Below are 19,839 nucleotides of genomic sequence, written 5' to 3' on the forward strand. Positions count from 1 at the left end.
CTGATCCGAATGGTTACTAATTCCTTTTCTTTTTGACAAAGTGTTACAAAGTTGACTAAATCATCCAAAATTCAATGACAGTGTTGATCAGCAATTTTATATGTTCAAATGTCGACTGTGAAGGATATCATAAAGCCTTAAAGGTGGGGTAGGTAATTTTGCAGAAACCGGCTCGAGTGCGCTAGAATTTGAAAATACACAACCGGAGAAAACCTGCCACTTCCTTACAGAGCCCCTCCTCCAACACACACGAACGCGCACATGACCAATGAGGGCACCAGATAAGTTTGTGCACAGATGGAAGGCTGACAGGCAGGTAGGCCATCCAGTTATTTAGCCGGGCCGGCTCAGATGATTGGTCGTGCTTTTTACAGTACTACAGCTTCCACAGATGATATTTATTTATGGATTTTTTGTCAAAGCACTTCAGATATTCATTGCTATCAGGATGTTAAGAGCATTCCATGGAATATAACAAAAAGTGTATCTCGAGCCGGTTTCTCAAACTTACCTACCCTACCTTTAATGCAATTGAATGTAAAACAAAAAAGTTATGATTGATGAAAGTAGTAAATCGGTCAGATTTGACCCGAAGACTCTGAGGTGCATCTCTACTAACTGGACGAAGCAGTGTCTCTTAAACAGACTTTTTAAATCAGAGAAAACATTTGTATACCAGTGGAATTTGGGTTTTGTGAGCACCATTTTATAGCTAAATAATACTAAATCAAATATGAAATACAAAAATAAAGGGTGCATTAAAATGATCATATATAAATAAAATTGAATATGAAAATGTTGTAAAATGACATATTTTAATAAATAGAAACGTGCAATAAGATGATCAAATAAACCAAAATACAATAAAAATATTAATATATAGTTTAGAAGTTGAGTAAAAATGTGGTCATTGTACTGCGATATATAACCAGAATAAATATGTATAAATGTGTTTATTAATATATGTTGTGAATATTGTGTTTCGTGCATTTGATGCCTCACTTATCTCCCTCTCTTAATGAAATGACAAGTTCTTTATCAACCTGGAGCCCGAGTGGTTAGGGTTAGGGTTTTGTGTTGGATTGGGGTTTTGGGTTCTCGGTTGAGAATAAGTTGCACGGGCCTAAGGATCTGTGGATGGGTGTGTGTGTATTATTTGACATAAGGTCAAATATGAGTTTTTAAAGGTGTTTGGACCAATTCTGGAAAGTGTGTGTGCTTATGACTGGTTGTAGGCTGAGGGGATCCTGGGCTATGATCCTCAGAGAAATCAACAGAAGAACGGGATTCTGTGTCATTTTTGGTCAACTGAGGTTGTTTTAAATGTGCTCTATGAATAAATACAGATTGAGATTGATTGAGAAGCGTGTCAGAAACTGAATCAGAGACATGAGGGGATGAATTCTCCTCTTTTCATTCATGGAGTATCGATTACTTTAGAAAATCACACACACATCGAGGCTCAGAGCGAGAGAGGGGAAACTCACTAACACATCGAGGCTCGGAGCGAGAGAGGGGAGACTCACTAACACATTGAGGCTCAGAGCGAGAGAGGGGAAACTCACTAACACATCGAGGCTCAGAGCGAGAGAGGGGAAACTCACTAACACATCGAGGCTCAGAGCGAGAGAGGGGAGACTCACTAACACATCGAGGCTCGGAGCGAGAGAGGGGAAACTCACTAACACATCGAGGCTCGGAGCGAGAGAGAGGAAACTCACTAACACATCGAGGCTCAGAGCGAGAGAGGGGAACTCACTAACACATCGAGGCTCAGAGCGAGAGAGGGGAAACTCACTAACACATCGAGGCTCAGAGCGAGAGAGGGGAAACTCACTAACACATCGAGGCTCAGAGCGAGAGAGGGGAGACTCACTAACACATCGAGGCTCAGAGCGAGAGAGGGGAAACTCACTAACACATCGAGGCTCAGAGCGAGAGAGGGGGAAACTCACTAACACATCGAGGCTCAGAGCGAGAGAGGGGAAACTCACTAACACATCGAGGCTCAGAGCGAGAGAGGGGAGACTCACTAACACATCGAGGCTCAGAGCGAGAGAGGGGAAACTCACTAACACATCGAGGCTCAGAGCGGAGAGAGGGGAACTCACTAACACATCGAGGCTCAGAGCGAGAGAGGGGAAACTCACTAACACATCGAGGCTCAGAGCGAGAGAGGGGAAACTCACTAACACATCGAGGCTCGGAGCGAGAGAGGGGAAACTCACTAACACATCGAGGCTCAGAGCGAGAGAGGGGAAACTCACTAACACATCGAGGCTCAGAGCGAGAGAGGGGAAACTCACTAACACATCGAGGCTCAGAGCGAGAGAGGGGAAACTCACTAACACATCGAGGCTCAGAGCGAGAGAGGGGAAACTCACTAACACATCGAGGCCCGGAGCGAGAGAGGGGAAAACTCACTAACACATCGAGGCTCGGAGCGAGAGAGGGGAAACTCACTAACACATCGAGGCTCAGAGCGAGAGAGGGGAAACTCACTAACACATCGAGGCTCAGAGCGAGAGAGGGAAACTCACTAACACATCGAGGTCTCAGAGCGAGAGAGGGGACACTCACTAACACATCGAGGCTCAGAGCGAGAGAGGGGAAACTCACTAACACATCGAGGCTCAGAGCGAGAGAGAGGAAACTCACTAACACATCGAGGCTCAGAGCGAGAGAGAGGAAACTCACTAACACATCGAGGCTCAGAGCGAGAGAGGGGAAACTCACTAACACATCGAGGCTCAGAGCGAGGAGAGAGGAAACTCACTAACACATCGAGGCTCAGAGCGAGAGAGGGGAAACCTCACTAACACATCGAGGCTCAGAGCGAGAGAGAGGGAAACTCACTAACACATCGAGGCTCAGAGCGAGAGAGGAGAAACTCACTAACACATCGAGGCTCAGAGCGAGAGAGGGGAAACTCACTAACACATCGAGGCTCAGAGCGAGAGAGAGGAAACTCACTAACACATCGAGGCTCAGAGCGAGAGAGGGGAAACTCACTAACACATCGAGGCTCAGAGTGAGAGAGGGGAAACTCACTAACACATCGAGGCTCAGAGTGAGAGAGGGGAAACTCACTAACACATCGAGGCTCAGAGCGAGAGAGGGGAAACTCACTAACACATCGAGGCTCAGAGCGAGAGAGGGGAACTCACTAACACATCGAGGCTCGGAGCGAGAGAGGGAAACTCACTAACACATCGAGGCTCAGAGCGAGAGAGGAGGAAACTCACTAACACATCGAGGCTCGGAGCGAGAGAGGGGAAACTCACAACACATCGAGGCTCGGAGCGAGAGAGAGGAAACTCACTAACACATCGAGGCTCGGAGCGAGAGAGAGGAAACTCACTAACACATCGAGGCTCGGAGCGAGAGAGAGGAAACTCACTAACACATCGAGGCTCGGAGCGAGAGAGGGGAAACTCACTAACACATCGAGGCTCGGAGCGAGAGAGAGGAAACTCACTAACACATCGAGGCTCAGAGCGAGAGAGGGGAAACTCACTAACACATCGAGGCTCGGAGCGAGAGAGGGGAAACTCACTAACACATCGAGGCTCAGAGCGAGAGAGGGGAACTCACTAACACATCGAGGCTCGGAGCGAGAGAGGGGAAACTCACTAACACATCGAGGCTCATAGCGAGAGAGGGGAAACTCACTAACACATCGAGGCTCGGAGCGAGAGAGGGGAAACTCACTAACACCATCGCGGCTCAGAGGCGAGAGAGAGGAAACTCACTAACACATCGAGGCTCAGAGCGAGAGAGGGGAAACTCACTAACACATCGAGCTCAGAGTGAGAGAGGGGAAACTCACTAAACATCGAGCTCGGAGCGAGAGAGGGGAAACTCACTAACACATCGAGGCTCAGAGCGAGAGAGGGGAAACTCACTAACACAAACAAAAACGACTTTCATCTTTGGTTATTTTTCCCACATTCCTTTCATTCGTATTGTCGAATAAATGCATTTTCCTTTCAAACGTATCTCAAGAAGCTTCATTTTATGTAGTTCTGCAACAATATGACAAGTATTTTGATTATCAACTACTCATAAAAGTAACTTTTCATGCAAAGCGCGTCTTTAAAAGTAGTTTTTCAGTTCAAAACACAACTAAAAATCCCCCTAATAAATAATAAAAAACTGAGATTGTATTTATTTTAAAGTGGACCTATCATGCTATATTTGAATAATATAGTGTAGGACCATACCTATATAAGGCATATTTATACTTTTTTTTTTCAAAATACCAAACAGATCATGCATTTTAGCCATGCCTCATTTTGCTCAATTTGACCATTTCTAGCTCTGTTTTAGCAAGGGCTGATTCAGTGAGAACAGCACCATCTACAGGCCTGGCATATGTACTACAGCGTCTCCAGCGCTTTGGAACGGCAATGGCCGTGGCTGTCTCCTCCTGATTGGTGGAGTTGGCCCAATAGCCGTAGCGCCACCGTCCTGACGTCAGGACAGTGTTCAAATCTGGATCAGTTTTTATCAGATCCGTTGCAGCCCCTTTTTTAGAGATTTGGGTATGGAGGAAAATAGAGAGGGTTGTGTTTTCTGACACTTGGTGAGTTCCCTGGAACACCGGGGACACATATTCATGTAGAAAAGACGTACACAAGTGCATTTTGCATGATAGGTCCCCATTAAGACATTTCTGCAGGAAAAATGACTTTAATGATTATTGATTATCAAAATAACGTGCAATTATTTTCCTATTGAGCGATTCATTGTTGCAGCTTTCATACTTTAGTCCTTTTCATTGCAAAATAAGTGGGAACTGCTCAGTAAAAGTCCAACTCTTCCATGCACAGGAAGATATATGAGGAAGATGAGGGGGTGATGAAGGTGTGCAGATAAAGATAAAGAAGTCACGGTGGGGGGGGGGGAGGTCGAGAGGATTGGTGTAATTCTGCAGCAGGTTGAGAATACCTCCTGCTCTCTTTCTCATGTCTTCAATGCATGCCGTGCACTCGACACGTTTCACACGAGTGTCTGGATGTGCGAGTGTGTCGGGGGAATCTTTATTCTGCCCCTGCAGGTCAGGTTTAGTCCTGGATCAAAGTACTCTCTGAGAGGGAATGTTCTGGATGAGCTTCTGTGGGAATAGCCATAAGGGTATAAATACACTCAGCATTAAAGAGTCCCTTCATGTGACGTAGGGTTAACTCAAAGTGTCACATCTGCATTATAACGAGCTAACTACCAATTCAGTTTGTCCGTTGATAAAAAGTGTGATATCCCTCTCTGTGACACTCATGTCTATAATGCATTATAATCTGTTCATAACCCTCAAACTCTTGATATTCATAACGCTTTATGACAACAATGACGACACATTAACGCATTTCATTATGACTTACAGAACAGGGCAAGGGATCAAAATGATTCAGGAGAATTGCTGTTGCAACGATCACGGTGTTCCTAGTTGTGCTTTAAGACAAGTGAAAGAAATGTGACTACAGTTTTGAAAGTGGGATATTTTATGTCATAGGTAAAAAATATCTTCCGCTTGTGTTAACAACAGACTTTATTTCACCCAAAAACACATTCAGAAAACCATTGACTTCCACACTAGGTGACAGGAAGTGATGATATTCTGACTCACTTCAGATCTTAGGACTCATTCCTGCAGCTCCTGAGTCTCACAGGAAGTTGCTTTTTTGACTCAAACTTCAGTATTTTTTTACTTTAGATGTTGTTCTCGTCTGAAACCTGCATTTAATGTGTTTGTCTGAACTCTGGAGGATTATCTCCCTCGGACTCATTCCTTTAGGCGACTCTAAATCTGTGAGAGAGTCGTCCGCACACAGGGACGTCTGATAGGGTTTGTGCAGGTAGATGATATCACGCACACGCACACGCACACGCACACGCACACGCACACGCACACACACACACACACACACACACATTTGGTTTTATCCAAATCTCCATCTCACAGTTGATGGAGATTGAAATGTCATTTCCTCCCACATGTTATTCCATCTCCTCTCTTCTCATCTCGTTCACTCTTGATGTGTCTTCGCAGTAATTTGTTGTCCTCCCACACCGTCACAAACTTTATTTCTACACGAGAGGACGTCGCTCTGAGGGAATCTGCTTTTAGATTCAGTTATTAGTCTCCAAATATCTGGAACAATCTCAAAAGTCAGGTCTGACTACTTTTATATCAATCGATTGGACTGCAGAATACTTTCATGAACAGAGTCATAAACATATTTAACTTACAATTACCATTTCCCTGTAATTATTCTGCATAACAACGACCCTTTTATAGCACATCATATCCCTTATTTCAGCACTTTAGACCCCTATGCATGCCTTTTATAAGACGTCACGTTGTCACTCTCTCGGCAGTTTGAGAGCTTTGCAATTATTAGTCCGCAGCGTGCTTATAGAAACCATGGAGCCATGTGGTGCGCCTAATGGGCCGCTGCATTGTGTTGAGACGGAGAATGAGCTTCAGGACGCTGCTAATTTCAGATCCCCGAGGTAATTTGGAGTTGTTTACAACAATTTGGAGCCTTTGTAAGAAAAAAAACTCCATGCGGGCTAATTTGGGGTGAATTATAAAAACGGAAATATATTGTTCTGGCTGCTGCCGTTTCCATTTACAAAGATGGAGATGTTGTTTCCTCCACATTTAGTCAAGTTCTGTACTAAGGTAGTCTGTAGAGTCTCTACTTTAAAGAGTCCTCTCCTGCTGGTGTTCAGGTGTATATCAGTCTGTAGAGTCTCTACTTTAAAGAGTCCTCTCCTGCTGATGTTCAGGTGTATATCAGTATGTAGTGTATCTACTTTAAAGAGGTCCTCTCTCTGCTGATGTTCAGGTGTATATCAGTATGTAGTGTCTCTACTTTAAAGAGTCCTCTCCTGCTGATGTTCAGGTGTATATCAGTATGTAGTGTCTCTACTTTAAAGAGTCCTCTCCTGCTGATGTTCAGGTGGTATATCAGTATGTAGTGTCTCTACTTTAAAGAGGTCCTCTCCTGCTGGTGTTCAGGTGTATATCAGTATGTAGTGTCTCTACTTTAAAGAGTCCTCTCCTGCTGATGTTCAGGTGTATATCAGTATGTAGTGTCTCTACTTTAAAGAGTCCTCTCCTGCTGATGTTCAGGTGTATATCAGTATGTAGTGTCTCTACTTTAAAGAGTCCTCTCCTGCTGATGTTCAGGTGTATATCAGTATGTAGTGTCTCTACTTTAAAGAGTCCTCTCCTGCTGATGTTCAGGTGTATATCAGTATGTAGTGTCTCTACTTTAAAGAGTCCTCTCCTGCTGATGTTCAGGTGTATATCAGGTATGTAGTGTCTCTACTTTAAAGAGTCCTCTCCTGCTGATGTTCAGGTGTATATCAGTATGTAGTTGTCTCTACTTTAAAGAGTCCTCTCCTGCTGATGTTCAGGTGTATATCAGTATGTAGAGTCTCTACTTTAAAAGAGTCCTCTCCTGCTGATGTTCAGGGTGTATATCAGTATGTAGTGTCTCTACTTTAAAGAGTCCTCTCCTGCTGATGTTCAGGTTGTATATCAGTATGTAGGTCTCTACTTTAAAGAGTCCTCTCCTGCTGATGTTCAGGTGTATATCAGTATGTAGTGTCTCTACTTTAAAGAGTCCTCTCCTGCTGATGTTCAGGTGTATATCAGTATGTAGTGTCTCTACTTTAAAGAGTCCTCTCCTGCTGATGTTCAGGTGTATATCAGTATGTAGTGTCTCTACTTTAAAGAGTCCTCTCCTGCTGATGTTCAGGTGTATATCAGTATGTAGTGTCTCTACTTTAAAGAGTCCTCTCCTGCTGATGTTCAGGTGTATATCAGTATGTAGTGTCTCTACTTTAAAGAGTCCTCTCCTGCTGATGTTCAGGTGTATATCAGTATGTAGTGTCTCTACTTAAAGAGTCAGGTGTATATCAGTATCCTAAAGAGTACTTACTTTACTTCTTGTAATGAAAGTACATTTTGATGCTAATCATGTTATCGTAACACAGTATTTCCATAATATTGTATTAAAGCTTTAGGACGTACCAAAGAAACTTCAGAGAGATTGAGGCTGCAGATGAAACTTTATTTGATATATTCCAGAGATAAAACCAGCCGTTACACTTTCTCTCTGCGTCTCAGAGAAACACCGTGTGTCTGCTTTTATTGTCCGTAATAAACGCTGATTCAGACGAACTCTCCGGAGCAAACAGAGATCTCAGTTCGTGTCACGGAGGTTCATTTATATTACAAGAGACAACAGAAACACATTTGAATACATTTTCAAGATCAAATTAGGCGTAAAGTCACATTTTTAAGAAGCACTATGAATATTTTTGGGCGGTTCTCGCTTTCCTGTAGTTTGTTGTTTGTTGACATTTGTATTTTTTGACACACGCACACACGCACGCACGCACGCACGCACGCACGCACGCACGCACGCACGCACGCACGCACGCACGCACGCACGCACGCACGCACGCACGCACGAACGCACGCACGCACGCACGCACGCACGCACGCACAGCACGCACAGCACACACACACACACACACACACACACACACACACACACACACACACACACACACACACACACACACACACACACACACGACACACACACACACACACACACACACCACACACACAGCACACACACACACACACACACACACACACACACACACCACACACACACACACCACACACACACCCACACACACACACACACACACACACACACACACACACACACACACACAATGCCTTTCACTGTTGAAATCTACACAAAGCTTCTCTCTCTGAAGTGAACACACTGATCTGAAAGGCAATTACTGTACGTATATATGTGTGTGTGTGTGTGTGTGTGTGTGTGTTTTGTGTGTGTTTGTTTGTGTTGTGTTGTGTGTGTTTTTGTGTTGTGTGTTTTGGTGTGTGTGTCCCAGCTTTGATTTCGACCCCTTTTTGTTCCTCTAAAGACGGCGTGTGGGTGTTGGATAATTAGCGCTGCTGCAGGGAATTAAAATCGTTATGAATTCTGTTTTTCCATCATTTATATGGAGTCTGACGTTCAGCTCTCACTCGCTTCAGAACAGACGGATTTATTTAGAAAATCATTCGGCCTCACCAACACAAACAAAAACGACTTTTACTCATCTTTTGTGATTTCAAGTATTTTGATAAACAACTCCTCATAAATGTAACTAAGGGAAAATGACTTGATTATTGATGTTAAAATAACGTGCAATTATTTTCCTTTTAAGCGAATAATGGTTGCAGATATAGTCAAACTTGACTGCTTTTTATTGCAAAATAAGTGGGAACTGCTCGGTAAAAGTCCAACTCTTCCACGCACAGGAAGAGTTGGACATATATGATGACGAAGAGGAAGAGGAGGAGGTGTTAGGATAAAGAAATCAGAGAATTGGTGGCAAACACTGACATTATTTGACTAATGAGCGAATAATAGTTGCATCTTTTCACACTTTAGTGCTATTCTTTGCAAAATAAGTAGCTGTTGCAAGCAAAGTGGGAACTGCTCGGAAACAGTCCAACTCTTCGTTAGACGGAGATATGTGAGGAAGAGGAGGAGGTGATGAAGGTGTGCAGATAAAGATAAAGAAGTCAGAGAATCGGTGGCATTTGGCTGCTGTCCACGGGAGACTGAGCTGCAGAAATACAGCCGGAGAAACCTTTAGGTGACAGGAGAGGAGGGAGAGGGGCTGACATTTGAGGAAGAGGAGCAGCGAAGAAGAGGAGGGAGAATAATGCATGAGCTGCAGCGAAGAGGAGATTCATCCTCACAGTCTGACCTGCAGAGGAAGCACTCTTTGTTACCGCTGGATATTCAACGCACAAAGAACTGATGTCAGACTGAAGTTCACCGGTAAAGCGACATTTTCTGCAGAATATGAAATATATATATATCTCATAAACATCAAGCCTGACCTCTGACCTCCTGTTTCCTGCACACTGAAGAGGTTGTAACCATAAAGAGAGATCTATGATTAGTTATGGTGCGTTCACACCGGACGCGATGCGATTTTTGGGGGCGGCGCAATTACATGTAAAGTCAATGCAGAGACTCGGACAGACGCGAATTCGCTCCGGCGATCTCACGGTAGCCAATCAGCGGTTTGTTTGTAGCCTTTATTTAACCAGGTGAAAATCCCATTGAGATCAAGGATCTCTTTGAGGATGAGGATCTCAGCCTGCCGTCACTGACGTTGAACCAGAAAACCAAAACATCAGCCGTTAGCTGTTAGCCGTTAGCTGTTAGCACTCAGAGCTCACAGCTCCTCATATCTGTTCAGAAACTAGACAAAAGTTAAACAAGTACAAACCACAGACTGCCTGTGTCATGGCGAGTACAGTCGCTGCTTTATTTATGTCTGTATAGGCCGTTGTTGTGAGTGTGGACGGTCGGAGCATATACTGCGTTAGCTTAGCCAATCTCCATTTAGAAAACACGCATTTTAAAAGGTTTTTCCCCTGCCGTCTGTCTGCAGACTTGTCAAAGCATTAATTCATGGTTTTTACTAACCGGTATCAGTATGTTGTTACTTCGGCATCATTTTGAAACGTGTATTACAATTAAATCACGGTCAAATATGTCCATCTTGTTGTAGTTGTAGCCCCCTTGCCAGCGCGTCCTGTTTGAATGATGCGAGTAAACACAGCTGGCAGCCGCGGTGAAACTCGAGCGATTAGAGCGAAGCGAATATTCTCATCGCGTCCGGTGTGAACGCAGCATTAGTTTGGTTCTTTTATAGTGTTTATTGTTGTCACTTTTTTTTGTAAGAAAGTTGTTTTATTTGGCCTTCAGTTTGTTTTGTAACTTGGAAAGTGAGCCCTCGTTATTTTTCATTAATTAAACAACATCTTTTAAGTTTGCAAATCAGTTTCCTCGTTCTTCCTTTCGCCCGGTTATTTTATATTTCGTAACTTCCCCTTTACCCCAGACAATAAGAGAACGTAACACCTGATAACAAGTCTAGTAAAGTAACATTTTGAGGGTCTTTTAGGGGATTTTGGCAGCTTGTCCTGCAGCAGTAAATAAGGGACAACATTCGTTAAAAAAACAACTAAAACACACCTTCACTCAGCATCCAAGGAGCACCTGAATGCACCATAATGTAGTCTTTAAATCGGAGTTTATAGTCACACTAGAGTATTTAATTATATTATAAAACAATGTGAGAGAATCTGGTTATTAATATCCCCCCATCACTAAGAAGTATCTGTATTATTATCATTGTGTGTGAGGAAATACACCAGAGAGCCCTCGTGCTTTGTTTATGAATAATAACGTGTCTTTATGATCATTAGTGAGCAACGGGAGGTTTGCATGAAGTCTTTATGTTACATTATGTTTCTGTGCAGGTGCTTTATTATCTTAACCGTTATATATGCTTTTAAACTCCCTCACATTTACTTTTCTTCTTTGAAAACCATATTAAAAATAAAAATGATTATTATTATTTAAAAAAGACAATAAAAAATAGTAATAATAAAATTAAAATAATAATAAGATAAATTAAAATCTAAATAAAATAAATAAATAAAATAAGATAAATACATTATTTATTTTATTGATCTTATTAAATTATTTAATATATTTAATTTTAATTTAATTTTGATAAATAAATAAAATAAGATAAATACAATAGGTTCTCAGCAGGAAACCGATGGACTGTCCTCTCCAAGTAGGGACTGAGTCCTTACCCCAAGTGAAGGAGTTCAAGTATCTCGGGGTCTTGTTCTCGAGTGAGGGAACAATGGAGCGTGAGGTGGGCCGGAGAATCGGAGCAGCGGGAGCGGTACTGCAGTCGCTTTACCGTGTGACGAAAAGAGAGCTGAGCCAGAAGCTCTCTGTCTACCGGGCCATTTCCGTTCCTACCCTCACCTATGGTCATGAAGGATGGGTCATGACCCAAAGAACGAGGTCGCGGATACAAGCGGCCGAGACGGGAGGGACTCGGAGTTGAACCGCTCCTCCTTCGGCGCCTCCCTAGGGAGGTGTTCCAGGCACGTCCAGCTGGGAGGAGGCCGAGGGGTAGACCTAGGACCAGGTGGAGGGATTATATCTCTTGGCTGGCCTGGGAGCGCCTTGGGACCCCCCAGTCAGAGCTGGTTGATGAGGGGAAAGGAACGTTTGGGGCTCTCTGCTGGAACTGATACATCCACGACCCGACCACGGAGAAGCGGGAGAAGATGGATGGACAATAAATACAAATAAAATAAAAATCATTATTTAAGCATTTAAAGTCAAATCTACAGTAAAAATAAAAAGTCTTGAAATTGATCTCATAACATATAAATGTATTTGTAAACTGGCCCTATTTATGAATCTTTCTTTTAACCGATCTATATCTCTATATTTATTTGTATTAATGTATTCAATATGTTATATAAAACAGTACAAATGTTATTATAATGCATGAAGGCAGCGCTGTGCGTCACAGAGGTCGTGAACATGAAGATAATAATACATCATATCATTATAATTATAATAAACACCTGCAGCGTCCTGCTGAGGTCAGAAGATACACGGTGATGACATGAATACTGGTTATTATTATAACCACTTCTACATATCTATTAATCTGCGTTAAGATGGCGCCCACGTGCGTTTACAGGGGAACGACTGAAAGTCTTCGGAGAGTTAATTAAAACCTCCCACTTCCTGTTTAATATTGATTGGTTTACGGGACTCAACATGAGCGTTGATAATAAAGATGAACAACTTCTGCCATGATTAGAAATATTAATGAAGGAGAGATGTTGTATAAATGATCTTTATTTCTCAGGAAGACGCAGTGCTGTGAACGTGATGTTTAAGAACTACATCTCCCAGGAGGCACTGGGGCAGCAACATAATAATGGTGGTAAGTTATCATTGTGAAGGAAATGTTGATGCACAATAAAAGCCAGAGTAAAATAAACTGCATCACTGCCTACTCAAAGAAACATCTCACAAATAAACTAAATATCTTCCGACTCAACAGTTTCTTACAACTTAAAAAAATGGAATATGTTAAAAATTGACAAACACCATTACAACCTAAATGTCATGATGAAAACCGAACCAAATATCAGCAAAAAAGATTCTACCAAATATATTTGAACTAACTAACTTAACAAAATATCTTACAATATTATAAAAAATCTTAAAATTCAACAACATTTATTTAAAATTCTAAAAAAAGATTTTAAAACCCCCTTTAAAAAGATTGAAGCTTAACAAAATGTGTTAAAAAATCCACAAAATGTGTTCAAAATGTAAAACCTCTTTCACAAAAGATAAAAATCTCCCAAGGTAACTTGAGTTATCTTAAGGTATACTTCACTTCACCTGGCACTGTTGTCTTCTGTCTTCCTACATTTCCCAGAAAGCAATTTGGTTTACAACAAAAATACATCTGAAAGTGATCATCTTTCATGTTCACTGAAACAGAAGAATCTCAGGAATTGAACACCAGTTAAGACCGTCAGTTTTAAATCCTCCATAACGGATCCACGCTCTCCCGTTAGCGACAAACAACAACGTTTACAAGCTGCCAGGGTTTTAGAAATACTGATTGAAAGTCTGTTTCCCCTGAAAACAATCACTGCCGGCTTCAACATGGCATTCAACAACAACAACAACAACAACAACAACAGCCAGCAGCTCCTCTGTACAGAGAGGCAGCGCTGACAGGCTAACACTGAGGGGTGTGTGTGTGTGTGTGTGTGTGTGTGTGTGTGTGTGTGTGTGTGTGTGTGTGTGTGTGTGTGTGTGTGTGTGTGTGTGTGTGTGTGTGTGTGTGTGTGTGTGTGTGCATGTGTGTGTGTGTCTGTGTCCTAGCATTACTATCCTTGTGGGGACCTACATCTGTTTACATAGTCACGTGTGGGGACTCGCCTCCCTTATGGGGACATAATGGGAATGGGAATCATTAATTTTAGGGTGAAGACTTGGTTCATTATTACTTGGTTAGGGTAAGGGTAAGGGCAAGGGTAAGGGTAAGAGTGACGGGCCGTCTCCACGGCAGCGTTAAAAAAATCTTGGAGGTGGGCGTATCTGAGGCTTGGGGATTTTTTTGCGATCAACCAATCACATGAATCTCCCGCCCGCGACATATGAAGCCAAAAAGCCCGAAGTAAACTGGATATAAACTCCCAAAACAGGCGAAAACATACCACTGTCTCTGCCACCTCCCTCCATGCCTGGCTCCTCCGGTTTATATCCCGGTAGGTCTGGTCATAAAGCACCGGGTGATTGATTCGCTACCGCTAATTTCTCCTCCATGTTTTGGAATATGAGGAAATGACCTGCGGTCTGTCTCTCCCAGCATACACGCCGTTTGATTGGCTAGAGCTTGAACTGTCAGATTTGCGTACACGGGATTTGATTGGCTGACGCTTCCTCCTCAGCTTCAAAAGTTGAACATTGTTCAACTTTGGATCTTGAAAATCCTGAGAATCTCCGCTCGCCTGCCCACAATGCATTTCGGCGAAAGCGAAAAAAAGTGACGTCACCCCATTCAAAGTGAATGGGCAGAAGCGTTTCAAGATTTTTTAACGCTGCCGTGGAGACGGCCCGTAAGGGTAAGGGTTAGGCATGTGTTGGTTATGGTTAAGGTTAGGATAAGTCTCCAGGAAATGCATGTAAGTCAATGTAATGTCCCCTGAAGTGATGTATACATGGTATATGTGTGTGTGTGTGTGTGTGTGTGTGTGTGTGTGTGTGTGTGTGTGTGTGTGTGTGTGTGTGTGTGTGTGTGTGTTGGACTGTTTTTGCAGTGAAGCGCAAAGAAAAGGGACAATTCTGCACCAAGTGGAATATGTTAGAAATGGACAAACACCATTATTACCTAAATGTCTTAAAAGGCAACCAAATATCAACTTAAAAAATCCAACCAAAAACATTTTCTCTAACTAACTCAACAACATATCTTATCATATTATGAAATATCTTAAAATTCAATAAAAAAATTTGAAGCTCAACAAAATGTGTTCAAAACTCCACAAAATGTGTACAAAATTCAACTAAATATATATTTGAACCTCTTCCACGAAAGATAAAAGCATGTCACCTTATTAAATATGTGCAAATATCCGTGAAGCTTAGCTTATCCACCCTTTAGCTGCTATAAGCTAATTAAACTTGTAGTTTTCAAGTTTTCCTTTGCTGAATATGAACTGTCATCTCACTGAAAAATCACACCCACCTCGCTGAGAAAAAGACCAACGTCAGACCAAAACAAAACCTCCCGTCAGTGTGAATATTTGTAGCTTTGACACATGTAGGCGATGTCGCCCTCGCACCGTCTCTTCACGGTTCGTTGGGTTTTGAGACGCTGTGAACTCACCCTCTTGATGTCCTTGCCGAAGGTTTCGCTGAAGCTGGAGCCGAGGATCTCAAACTGGACGTGAGAGTTGATGCCGCTGTCCTTAAAATCCATCATACCTGTCAGACCTGTGATGTTACCCTGCAGGAGAAGAGAGAGATGCATTTACTTACATATACAACTTTTGTGACTTTATATGAGGATAGGATAAAGGCAGAGGTGGGAAGTAGTATAGTATAAATACTTCGTTACTGTACTTAAGTACATGTTTCTGGTATCAGTACTTTTTACTTTGACTTCTTACATGTTGAACCCAAATACCTGTACTTTCTACTTCTTACATGTTGAACACAAATACCTATACTTTCTACTTCTTACATGTTGAACCCAAATACCTGTACTTTCTACTTCTTACATGTTGAACCCAAATACCTGTACTTTCTACTTCTCACATTTTCCAAACAGGCTGGTTCCTTTAGTTTGAATGTGTGTTTTGTGGCGTGATCATTATTATTTAGAGTCATTGCGTGCCTATTGATTTGAACACGATCCGTGTATCCATCATTTCCTGGTCTTCTCTAAAGAAGAAGGACCAATGAAAACGTTGTCATGTTGCCGTTGTTCAGCATGGAAACATTCATTAGCTAACAATGACATTATTGTTCTATTAATATAAAGGGAGGTCAGGTACTCTTTAAAACAGCTGCTAGTTATGGGTACTTTTTACTGAAGTACATTTCAAAGCCCTCTTTACTTTTACTTGAGTAAAGAAGTTTAGTCAGTACTTCTACTTTCACCAGAGTATTTTTAAACACGAGTATCTGTACTTCTACTTGAGTAAAGTGTGTACTTTTGACATCTCTGGATAAAGGTGGTGGTTTTTGTGATGGACCCTGAAGGTAGCATCTCTTATAAAAGAACTACAGCACGGTCACATGACTTCACGTCACTACCGCTAAGCTAAAGGAGGCTAATGTTGAGCTATAAAGGAACCAAAGCACGGTCACATGACTTCACGTCACCACCGCTAAGCTAAAGGAGGCTAATGTTGGGCTATAAAGGAACTACAGCACGGTCACATGACTTCACGTCACCACCGCTAAGCTAAAGGAGGCTAATGTTGAGCTATAAAGGAACCACAGCACGGTCACATGACTTCACGTCACCACCGCTAAGCTAAAAGTGGCTAATGTTGAGCTATAAAGGAACCACAGCACGGTCACATGACTTCACGTCACCACCGCTAAGCTAAAGGTGGCTAATGTTGGGCTATAAAGGAACTACAGCACGGTCACATGACTTCAAGTCACCACCACTAAGCTAAAGGAGGCTAATGTTGAGCTATAAAGGAACCACAGCACGGTCACATGACTTCACGTCACCACCGCTAAGCTAAAGGTGGCTAATGTTGGGCTATAAAGGAACTACAGCACGGTCACATGACTTCACATCACCACCGCTAAGCTAAAAGTGGCTAATGTTGAGCTATAAAGGAACCACAGCACGGTCACATGACTTCACGTCACCACCGCTAAGCTAAAGGTGGCTAATGTTGGGCTATAAAGGAACTACAGCACGGTCACATGACTTCAAGTCACCACCGCTAAGCTAAAGGAGGCTAATGTTGAGCTATAAAGGAACCACAGCACGGTCACATGACTTCACGTCACCACCGCTAAGCTAAAGGTGGCTAATGTTGGGCTATAAAGGAACTACAGCACGGTCACATGACTTCACGTCACCACCGCTAAGCTAAAGGCGGCTAATGTTGGGCTATAAAGGAACTACAGCACGGTCACATGACTTCACGTCACCACCGCTAAGCTAAAGGTGGCTAATGTTGGGCTATAAAGGAACTACAGCACGGTCACATGACTTCACGTCACCACCGCTAAGCTAAAGGTGGCTAATGTTGGGCTATAAAGGAACTACAGCACGGTCACATTACTTCACGTCTCCACCTCTAAGCTAAAGGTGGCTAATGTTGGGCTATAAAGGAACTACAGCACGGTCACATGACTTCACGTCACCACCGCTAAGCTAAAGGTGGCTAATGTTGGGCTATAAAGGAACTACAGCACGGTCACATGACTTCACGTCACCACCGCTAAGCTAAAGGAGGCTAATGTTGGGCTATAAAGGAACTACAGCACGGTCACATGACTTCACGACACCACCGCTAAGCTAAAGGTGGCTAATGTTGGGCTATAAAGGAACTACAGCACGGTCACATGACTTCACGTCACCACCGCTAAGCTAAAGGTGGCTAATGTTGGGCAGAGGTGGTATTCATCACTCTTATTTTAAACACAGTTGTTCAGTGTGAAGGCCTCACACACTGCAGCATGAAGGGAACATGCCGAAATGAACGACTACTTTATATTTGATCTTGTACCCGTCGTAAAAGAGGCCTTGCCAGTAGTGTAAACTTTAATGCTCCTGCAGATAAAAAATAATGAAGTGACAGAGAGAGGCAGTAAGACAGAGGACATGGAGGAGATGTTAAATAAGAGGTAACAAAGGAGAGAGTAGGACAAGAGGAAGGGGGATGAGTCGATAAGATGGCATGAAGCAAATGTTATTCTACAAATAGTAATAATATCAGCCTAATGTTTATATGTTACAGTGCAAAAATGCAAGGTTTAAACACTAAGAAATGCAAAAAAAAGCTGTGCGGCACTAAAACTGTACTTTATAATTTGAATAACAACATCACAAAAGAGGCTGAATTGTTCGAAGATGACATGGAGAAATGTTGCACCCTACAAAAGATGTATTTTTCTGCCGACAAACAATAGCTTTTAGGTTTATACTAAAAAGGTAATTTTTTAAGGTTGAGAAAAGTACATTTCAAGAGATTTGTTGACAAAAAATGCCAAAAGTTGGTACATTTAAAAAAAAGGTCCTACTTGAATCCATTTGGCATTATTCCTATTGATTGAAATATACTTTTGGTAGACTCTTTGATGTTTAAACACAAAGTAGACATGCAAAAACCAAACAAAAAACTGGGCAGCATTCAGATTTTACTTTAGAGTTTCTTTGTCAACGTCACGGCGGAAGATTTTTCGAAGACAAAAGTCCAAAGAAATCCAAAGAAAGAGGACAAAGGGCTTCATCACCGCAGAGACTCGTGAGTTTTTGTCTCGTTGTGACCTTTGAAATGTACTGCTGCCGCCCTTTCCTGCACCTTTAATATCAGGCTGCGTCTCATGAAGCTTTGTGAGCTGCTAAGCTGTGATATTGGTGTCAGATTGGTGACCGCCAGGGACACAAAGCACAGAAATACACAAAGAAACTGCCATTTAAAGACAGAGAAAAGCTCCCATAAAGATATTTAAATAATGAATCAGTCGTCAGAACAACAGGAAATGTTCTTTAATTCAGGAAAACAGGAAATTACTTTAATGTTAAAACTTTGAAGGTTTTTGAGGTTTGAAAAGACTAATTTCAAGAGTGTGGTTTCAAAATGATGGCAAAGGTTAGCACCTTTAATCAAATGTCTTACTTTATTACATTTGGCATTTATTCCTATTGATTAAAGGTAGGGTAGGTAAGTTTGAGAAACCAGCTCGAGATCGCTAGAATTTGAAAATACACAACCGGAGAAAATCTGCCACTTCCTTACAGAGCCCCTCCTCCAACACACACGAACGCGCACATGACCAATGAGGGCACGAGATAAGTTTGTGCACAGATGGAAGGCTGACAGGCAGGTAGGCCATCCAGTTATTTTAGCCGGGCCGGCTCAGATGATTGGTCGTGCTTTTTACAGTACTACAGCTTCCACAGATGATATGTTTTTATGGATTTGTTGTCAAAGCACTTCAGATATTCATTGCTATCGGGATGTTAAGAGCATTCCATGGAATATAACAACAAGTGTATCTCGAGCCGGTTTCTCAAACTTACCTACCCCACCTTTAAATAACTCTTTAAGTAGCCATAGCCGGACTGTTTGTAGTTGTTTTGCATCCATTTGAGGTCAATATTTTGTCGTTTTTCTTGCAAAACTTTATTCATTCCTGATTGAATATCTGTTTTCTGACTACTGTGTTGATCAGATGCCACTGTGTCGAATGTACAGTGTGACATTATGACATGTCGTACAAAATACCCCTCGTTCCAGAGCTGAATTTCTCTCCCTCTGAAAGGCCATGGATTAAATGTCGCTTCATGACTTCCATGTAAAGCAAGACTGAAGACTCCCTTCTCTCAGAGAGGGACATGTTTGTGTGCCAGCCTCAAAAGGTCAGGGTTGTCGTCACCTGGAGGGAAATAACGTCTGATAATGTTTGCTTTGGTTTGTGAGCAGTTTGTTAGAAACTCAGTGAAGCTTCAACTCCTCCATCTGTCTTCAGACAAAGAAGAAATGAAGAACTGTCACCATGTGGGTATTTGGGAAATAAACACGTAATATATACGGCACAGAATCAAGTAATACAATACAATGCAGAGTGTTTTAGAGAAAGAAATTACTGTACCATGAACAGTATCAAACAGATG

The 19,839-nt window shown here is 42.3% G+C and overlaps 1 protein-coding gene across 1 annotated transcript in view; it reads right to left on the minus strand.

The window, feature by feature from the left end:
* The window catches only part of LOC117497652 (glutamate receptor ionotropic, delta-1-like), a 224,509-nt gene that overhangs the window by 50,641 nt on the left and 154,029 nt on the right, over positions 1-19,839 (minus strand). Inside the window, exon 6 of the mRNA XM_034149650.1 lies at positions 15,355-15,474. Within this exon, the coding sequence (XP_034005541.1) occupies positions 15,355-15,474 (120 nt within the window). The remainder of the gene's footprint in view (positions 1-15,354; positions 15,475-19,839) is intronic.

Source organism: Trematomus bernacchii, unplaced genomic scaffold, assembly GCF_902827165.1.
Source record: "Trematomus bernacchii unplaced genomic scaffold, fTreBer1.1, whole genome shotgun sequence".
Classification (NCBI taxonomy): Eukaryota; Metazoa; Chordata; class Actinopteri; order Perciformes; family Nototheniidae; genus Trematomus; species Trematomus bernacchii.